The sequence below is a fragment of the Setaria viridis genome, chromosome 6 (genome assembly GCF_005286985.2).
Source record: "Setaria viridis chromosome 6, Setaria_viridis_v4.0, whole genome shotgun sequence".
In the NCBI taxonomy this organism is placed as follows: Eukaryota; Viridiplantae; Streptophyta; class Magnoliopsida; order Poales; family Poaceae; genus Setaria; species Setaria viridis.
This window is the reverse complement of record NC_048268.2, coordinates 2,338,015-2,346,885: the sequence shown is the minus strand read 5'-3', so window position 1 is coordinate 2,346,885 and position 8,871 is coordinate 2,338,015. Positions and strand designations below refer to the sequence as shown.

Here is an 8,871-nt window from a genome sequence, read left to right as displayed (position 1 = left end):
ACCAACTTTTACCATCTTCGACATGGAGCCTGTGTGAAGTATATTAAGCATGGATTTACCATGGTTATCTAAAGAGTAAAGGAAAAAATGTTTAGCATGGATAGATTATATGTTGTATAATGTTATTCCTTTTCTCTTATGTAAGAAAATATTTACTCTTTTATATGTAATGTTTTATTAATATATATATAATAGGACTAGGACATGGGGCATACAGTAAAAGTTGCAACCTTAGGGTGGGGACGTACGCAGCTACAAGCCTACAACCCAGTACAACTTAGCTGTATATCTATAGTGAAGAGGACTTGGAGGACGTTGATTTATCTCGGGAATATTTATGAGCCAACACCAAACATTTTCAGATTAAAAGTAAATTCCTTCCATAAAATTATTAAACTTTAGTATAAATGCCTGCTTCGACACGGTGGCGACTGAGACATAAGCTCATTTTATATTTTTAATAAGAGCGCAATTTATGTAAACTATTGTCAATACCCATGGAGGAAAATCCAAAATCCGTAGAGATTTCTCAGCTAAAAAATTACTTGTATCCAAGCAAATCCTTGTTCATGGCTGCACTGCATGTAGCAGCTAATGGAACATGTACCACAACGGAGATGCTGGTGGGTGGCCCTGGGCACCCATTGACACAAGGGCTAGGAGATCACAAGAGAAAAGTTGACTTTGAAAATTCTAACAACATTTGGAATTTAATTCTAAGAAAATGTTTCTATGTGTATATCCAAACAAGAAAATTGAATTAAATCAGATTCTAATTAACTCACTATTGAATTTAATTGCTAGTATTTGATTCATGGAATGAGTTTCAATTCTAGGTACCAAACGGGCTGCAAGGTTATACCATTTCCATGTTGTCCTTAAAAATGCAAAATAGATTCGGAGGATGGAGAAGGCCCATGAGTGCGGCCCAGAGCCCCAGACCCAAGAACATGACATACAACTATACAAGCATATATTCTGCCCCGGTGATTTTAAATAATTTCCCTCCAAAAATAGCAAATCATTTGTAGCATACCAGGTTACTCAATGCAAAGCCCAACCACACAACTCCTCTGTTTCAGGAACGCAGATGACTTTGGTAAGAGCGAGCTCAAGATATACAACCGTACATGTTATTCGAATACAAGCCTTACAACAGTTTAAAGCCTCATCGTACAATCTTAACTTGTAATCGGTACTCGCTAGTGGCCTCAAAAATGTAGAAATCCAGGGTAAGGTGTAACACACTATCGAATGCTATCGTCTCCTCGCACCTTCACTTCTTCCCACCACCAGACACGTTGAACTTGAAGAAGATAATGTCCCCGTCCTGAACCACATAGGTTTTCCCTTCCTGCCTGTATTTTCCAGCAGCCTACAGTACACATGCAATTGAATTTCCGAGGTCAAAACTCGACAAAGGAACTTGAACAAGAATGGTTGCAGGGAAGAACACACGCACCTTGACAGCAGATTCACTGCCCAGTTCTTTCAGCTCATCAAACTTCATTACCTGAGCCACAAAAGTAGATGTAACAATTATGATCTTGTTGAAACATGAATAGAGATATAATAAATGACTGGCCTAAATTCTATAAGACTCAAATATCACTTCCATGACCTATATCACTATGTGTGGCTTCAATAGGGCAATACATCTATCGTTTTTCCTTCATAAGCGTGCACAAGTATAAAACATCAGATAAAGAACCTGTGTGCTGTTACACAATGACCATCGACAGAATTACATCAAGAGGTGAAAGCAAGTTACTTTAGAATCATCCAGTCTTCTAGATTCACAAAGAATCAAAATATTTCAAGCAGGACAACTATATAAAACGAGGTCACATGTAACTTACAGCTGCTGCAGATTACAATAATTAACAAAAATATCAGCTACTTAAAATAGCAGAGGTTTACCTCAGCGCAAATGAAGCCCCTCTCGAAATCAGTGTGAATTGCACCAGCAGCTTGAGGTGCCTTAGTTTGACGTCTGATCTGCCAACACTTTACCTGAAAAAGAATTCACAGATGTCACTAAATGAGCTAATTCAAATTACATACTCCTCCAAAAATGAGCATAGAAATGACCTTTCAACTTCAAATACACTTGTACAACTTTTGAAAACATTCTGAAGAACTAAAAACATTATTAAAGTTCAACAAAAACATCATGAATTTGGATACCACCTTTTGTACCCCTTGTATCCTACTGTAACAGTTTTAGCAACACATAACAAAAGGATAGATTATGCTGCACTGATCAAGTACCTCATCAGGTCCAGCAGTAAAGAAGTATATCAGATGAATTGCTGCAAAACCAGTCTTGATAATTTTGGGAATCATGCTGCAGGACATAATAGAGAAACTTTTTAGCGAAAATTTAAAACCAATGAGAGAACTCAGAAAGTTGTCAAACAATTGACACTTTTCAAAAAATGTTTTTTATTCACAAATCCTTGGCACTACCCTAGCCCTCGAGGCATGCACTCTCAAAATGCCCTTCTTTATTTCAGCTTGAGCAATGTCAAGAGGCATTTTGATATAATTGTAACAAAAAAGATTATTTCTAAATCATGTGTGATTGGCCAAAAGTTGGCAATTATTTGAATGCTGGGGATCAGGAGCGTAGCCAGGATCTCATTTTTTCATTGTTAGGGGGGGGGGGGGGGGCCAGCAGTGGTAATTTTTTCAAAATTTGGTTAAATTCAAAAAATTTCAGTGGAAAAATGCAAGGCAGGCAATTATTTGAATGCTGGGGATCAGGGGCGTAGCCAGGATCTCATTTTTTTCATTGTTAGAGGGGCCAGCAGTGGTAATTTTTTCAAAATTTTGTTAAATTCAAAAAATTTAAGTGGAAAAATGCCCCCCCTCCGCCACTGCTGGGGATGTCCATGTAGAAGAATTATTTAAAATTAATATTTGCCAGGACGAATAATCCAGCTTCTAAAGTTTTAGGATTTTGTTGCCACTGCTGCCAATCTTTGTATTTTAAGATGTTAGTTTGTCCTAGTAGAAACTGCCACCTCATGACATAGGTCCAATACGGCATCACTACAAGCATTTAGTATGACCAAGCTAACCTACACAAGTATAGTAGTGTGAATTAACTTGCCTTGTTATCTGGTTTTCAGCACAATATTTGGCAGCTTCATCTTCTGGCATATCCACTAGTTTCTGTTCAAAAGCACAGCTGAAAGGAAGTATGGTTTCACCACCATGTTCCTGCACCCTGAAAAAAAAAATTATATCAGCTCGTCTGTGCTTCTAATGCTGACAAATAAGAACATACACTACCAAAGGAATAATATTTTTCAATCAGTAAAGTGTCTTAGATCAGCTATAACAGAAATAGCATCTGTGTATGATCTATAGAAGAGTGTTTAACAACAAAAAACTCAGGTTTTGCAGTTCAAATGTAACAACACAGTTCTTTGCCACATGTCACTTAACCAAGATATTGCGGTCCACTTACATACAATTATATCACAAAAGGTCCACCATGAACCAAATCATAAACTTTCTTAAATCCAGGTTCCATTTACAGATGATGGGGCTCTATACTAGAAGCTGATGAGGGGTCAACTTGCCAACATGTAGCAACATCTGCCAGCAAGTGGGATCAAAATTTTAAACCGTCATTTGGATGTGTGACACGTGGCAAGAATCTAGGGTTTTCTGTCACTTGGACCACAAAACCTAACACTTTGGAAAATACTCTTCAAGAAACAATACCAAGCATGTATCTTGGGTAGAAACTTGTTCTTTTTCCTCTGGAAGTCCTTCTCACTCATATTTACCTGCACAAATAACAGATTAGTTTAAAAACGCACATCGCCCAAGTCATTTAAAATGGCCAGTCAAGCCATTGTAAAAGGCCATATATGCTTACAACATGTAGCCTATCCATTTCAATTACTAATAAAAGGTCACACAAGATTGAATCTGTTCTGAAAAAAAAAAGAACACAGTCAAATGGTTCATTAACATCATTTGGTTGAATGTTGACTGGGTCCATACATAAAAAAATATGCATTTTCCTTTGTACACATGTATAAATAAACCGATATCATAATACATCATTCACAGATAATTATTTGAGAAACATTTATAGCACACGACTGATCTAGTACCAGTTGCCTTTCATATAACAATGTGTAATGGCTCCAAATAAATGTTGACAACAGAAAGCAGGAAAATAGATAGAAGGAAACGGAGAAGAGAGCATGGAGTGCATAAAAGAATAAAATGATAGTTGTTTACTTTTTTTCCTAAAAACGGTGAGTGTGAATTAAGAACCATGGACACTTCAACGTCATGAAAAGAATAACTTTAAGTTTCTCGTAGTTGACTATTGACAAATAGATTGGGTATGCGGATGAACAAGAACCCCTACCAAATAGACAACTGGCTTTGCGGTAAGTAGCTGGAAGGTATTCAAGATCTCAATGTCCGCAGCTTTCCAATCTCCTAAACGGATATCTTTCCCATCCTGGAGATGTTTTATGACCTGTCAAGAGATTGAACCTCGGTTAACAATAAAGAATAATCATTTTCAGTTATATTGAATGTCGCTATCAGATCCATAGCTATGAGGCAGAATTGGAGAAGTAATCAGTGCCCCACCCTCTCACATAATTCATGTTCAATTTTGAGCTGCTTATCATTGCTCCTCTTCATTGACTTCTCAAGGTCCTCGATTTTCTTACTCATGAAATCTATATCCTGCACAGAATACAATAGACCATTGTCAAAAGAAGCTTAAAATGTTGTACAAATGATGTGCGAATCAAGAAATGTTAACCTTCAGTCTGAGCTCTTCAGTAATAGTTTCCAAATCTCTAACAGGATCTACTGTATCATCAACATGAGTAACATCCGCGTCGTCAAATGCCCCTGAAAACCACATGCAACACTCAAACAGTTAAAGGTATAACAAAGAATGTGTAGTTAAATTAGTAAATAAACCTTGATAAAGATAACATATTCCTTGAAAGGAATGACATGAACAATTAATCTGTTCATTTTGGTCTCCGTTAGAACATACTAGGAATACTATAAGGCATCAGCGGACGTGAAGAAACAAAAATGGGGAAGAACGAAATCATCAACAACTATGCATATGTTGTGAATAGATAGGAAAATATACAGGACTGATAAGAATATGCTGCTTCCACGATTATTACACATTAATCACAAATGATCTTTTGCCTCACACTGAAAAAATATGGTAACCTAATTTTCACTAAATATCATATTAAAACTTCCAGTTTATATGGCACTATATAGTTGGATCAATCAAGTTATAAGACCGAAGGTATCATAAAGAACAAATGAATAATCTGGTATAATTAATTAGAAAATATTAACAAAACTAGAACAAAAACATACTCAAGACATGAAAGATTCCATCAACAGCACGTATATGGGATAGGAACGCATTGCCCAGACCATCCCCTGCATGAGCACCTCTAATAAGCCCAGCTATGTCAGTTATTTCCAGATATGCAGGAACCTGCATAGAATTTCAATGGTCATAATACAGCTGAAACATGATCTCAACAGTCACTGTTTATCTAAACTTAACCTAAGAAGCTAGCCATTACTGTATGAGCAAAGAAAAGAAACAGACCGAACTCTTTGGCTTGAAAAGTTGGCAAAGCCAGTCAAATCGCTCATCGGGAACATTCACACGTGCCTCATTTGGTTCAATGGTACAGAAAGGGAAGTTCTCAGCTGGGATTGCCAGCTTTGTTACTATGTTGAAGAAAGTTGATTTGCCAACATTTGGTAACCCAACCTGCAGCAACATCAATCCAGAAAGTGCATTAGGCCTCATCTTAGCAACTTACATTGTCCTCCTACCCGTGACAGACAGGAATAAATCAAGCGACCGACAATGGGATTATAGCCAAATATAAATGCAATCATGCCACTGAGGTAACTACATTTGATCATGGCATTGAATGTATAGTCAACACTCAGCACATATTGACTAAATAATCAAAGCAATCATAATATAAAGAGTGACAAACAATGCAAAATATTCAGATAATACATTGTGATTTTTTAATCTATGAGACAAGAACAAATACCCTTGGCCTCTTACATGCCAGTATGACACTAAAGCATAATACAACACTATATAACAACAAGAGTAACATACAGAATTAGTAACGGGTAATAGCATGGCACCCAGCAAAAATACTTATCGCGAGTTATTACACCACACCCGTAGCACACGTGTCAACTAAGCTTATTAGTTTGGGAGATGCTATATCCCACAGAAACAGCATCGAAGTCTTCCAGCAGTACTCAAGAATGGAGCATGTTTTAACACATCAAAATCATTGATAATTGGCACTAGGCAATTCGTTCCCAATAATGTTAACAAACTTTACTAATCTAGCGACACCATTTCACCATGGGCCCACTCAAATTCCATTAAAACCACACCAAGGTCTTTATGCCAAGTCATCCCCAACAATCCATCAGCTAATAGTAAGAAACCACAACAAGAAGCACAGGAACCAATAATAACAATCCGATAACATCTGCCACTTATGTGTTCCTCTAATCCTAGTAAATAACTATCCAAATCCAATGGAAGAATCATCTGGCAGAGTGGCAGTTCAAGCTTGTGTCATTCTAGCAAATCACTCGCTACTCACTCACCTCCCATGGAACAAACAAAATTAATATGATTCGATAAATCCGTACCAACCCAGGCCTCCGAACCAAATCCCTCGGTGCACAATCTGGAACCCGTGCACCGCCGCCAGCACGTGAACCGCACGCCTCAAATCAACTGACCACAAAATCGCAACCCAACGCTCCCATCAACAAGACGCAAGCACGGAGCCCTTAGCGACCACCCAGATCGTCAGGCAACCACGGACGGCGGCGACCTCAGGACGGCCCGTAAAACCCCAAACCCGCGGTAGCCCTGCGGCGGCGCTGAGCTCGCGCGGCCCCATCGGAGACGCCACCGTACGGCTACGAGATCCAGCAACCAGCAGAGGCTAGAACTAACAGGCGAGTGGAGAGGAGCGGAGGGGAATGGGGAAAGGGGGAGGAAATTGGGCTTACGATCCCGATCTTGAGGTGGGAGGAGAAGCGGCCGAGGATGGGGCGCTCCGCCGGCGCGGCGTCCTTCTTCGCCTTGGGAGGCATCGTCGGCGGGCGGCGGCGATGCGGCCGGGGGCAACCTGGGATGGGATGGCTAGGGTTTTTGGTGGGAAGCGGGGGCAGGGGCGGCGATGCGGTTGCGGCTGGAGTGAAGTGAGAGAGAGGAAGGGGTTCGGCAGCGGCTGGGCTGGGCTGCGAGATGAGCGATGGACTGGGAGAATGGGGAGATGCTGTGGGCCCGTTCTCGGAGAGGACTCCGTGCCAAAAATGAGTCCATAAAATAAATAAATGTTCCTCAGAAACTCAAATGAATAAATAAAATTCAAGGGTAAACAGATAATAGAATAAATAAATAGATTGTCTTGAGTCTCATGTTTTTCTAAAGAGTATACCATGAGTTTCTGACATGAGTATTTTGGTTTCTATATATATATGAAAGAACACCTGCCTCATGTGCAGTTGAAAATTAGGCAAATTTTCTTGTTTACTCAAAATTTACCTTGTACCATGTGTAAACTGGAGACGCAAGTCCCAGGTATTATTTATAATACTCTCTACGATCATAAATTTTTAATGGTTTTTTTTGCTTTATTTGATTGAATTATAGAAACTTTGATGGTCAATAAATTTTTAAATAGTAAGATTATAAGTTCAAAAGGTGTACATAGATTTATCTTGAACAATGATTTTGTTATATTTATGACTTTAATGAATACATTAAAACAAAACACTAGTCATACTTACACTTCGAAGATAGCAATTTTTTTTTGTGGCTAAAAGATAGCGAAAAAATAACAAACATCGAGACTATTTTACCCTAAGGAGTACTGACTTCGAAACTTTCTCGTTGGTTGGTGCATCATTTATGTTCCAAAGTGTTTATCTATTGTACACCACTTCCTTCAAGATAAATAGCATGCACCATTGCACCATCGTTTTCAGATACGCAGTGAGGTAGCAGGCGTGTGGACGTGGTAGGAAACGTCCTAGCTTATGGCAGAACCAAAGGATAGTGAAGATTGCCATGGTCTTATCAAGGCCATGTAGGTGACTGAATAGGAAAGAGAGACAGCTGGAATTCAAGTTCAAGATACTCTGATCCTCCAGGGGTCGTCAAAAAAGTTTTAGAGGTTCGTTTTTTATATCTGCCACAAGAACACGAGTATATTCATCTGCCATGGATGACCAAAATTCTTGCTCAGGTCAGGACGTCAGGTGTGCGCTTGAAATTCATGCAAATTTCTTAAGATTATTATCTTGTAAAGGAGGATGCATGGATTATTTCAATGGAGGTGCAAGTGCTAACTATTGTTAATACCGAGTTACCCACCCTCTTTTCGGCGATGATGGATCAAACTTTGACTGTCAAAACTTTTTGAGTATTTAATTTGAAAACATAAACAAAACTCATATGTATAAATTTATCTTGAAAACTGCTTTGGCAAGCTAATAAATTTATTAAGTGTTATGAATATCGTAGGAAAAGTTTAAATCCTCAAAGTCAGCAAATCAAGTACTGTTAAGAGGGAGTAGAAAGCATTATTTTAGGGTGGGGCCTATCATTAAATTTTAGCAAGTTTCTTTGATTATGAGGGAGTGAAAAATGTATGAAGCAGTCTATAGGATCAATTTGCGTTAAATGTCCTTAACCCATGAAAAGCTCTTATCGTAATTTTCTAACATAAGGAATCGTGTTATTTATCCGCTCGAAAAATATGAACTTATGACGCAATCTATGCATGA

The 8,871-nt window shown here is 38.6% G+C and overlaps 1 protein-coding gene across 1 annotated transcript; it reads right to left on the bottom strand.

The window, feature by feature from the left end:
* Positions 1-1,076: 1,076 nt before the first annotated feature.
* On the bottom strand, positions 1,077-7,308 carry LOC117860375 (obg-like ATPase 1). The gene is made up of 12 exons (XM_034743651.2): positions 7,090-7,308; positions 5,633-5,800; positions 5,392-5,515; positions 4,805-4,896; positions 4,627-4,725; positions 4,397-4,510; positions 3,736-3,800; positions 3,116-3,232; positions 2,272-2,347; positions 1,921-2,013; positions 1,463-1,513; positions 1,077-1,375 (listed from the first exon to the last, which is right to left on the bottom strand). The coding sequence occupies exons 1-12, from the start codon at positions 7,171-7,173 to the stop codon at positions 1,277-1,279; spliced, it is 1,182 nt and encodes a 393-aa protein (XP_034599542.1). The 5' UTR covers positions 7,174-7,308; the 3' UTR covers positions 1,077-1,276.
* Positions 7,309-8,871: the final 1,563 nt, after the last annotated feature.

Excerpts from the sequence above, each read along its gene's own strand:
- LOC117860375 (XM_034743651.2), bottom strand. The coding sequence starts at position 7,173 with ATGCCTCCCAAGGCGAAGAAGGACGCCGCGCCGGCGGAGCGCCCCATC. Across the intron at positions 5,801-7,089 it reads CCCACCTCAAGATCGGGATC|GTTGGGTTACCAAATGTTGG; the intron begins GTAAGCCCAATT and ends ATGTTGCTGCAG. Across the intron at positions 1,514-1,920 it reads GGGGCTTCATTTGCGCTGAG|GTAATGAAGTTTGATGAGCT; the intron begins GTAAACCTCTGC and ends TTTGTGGCTCAG.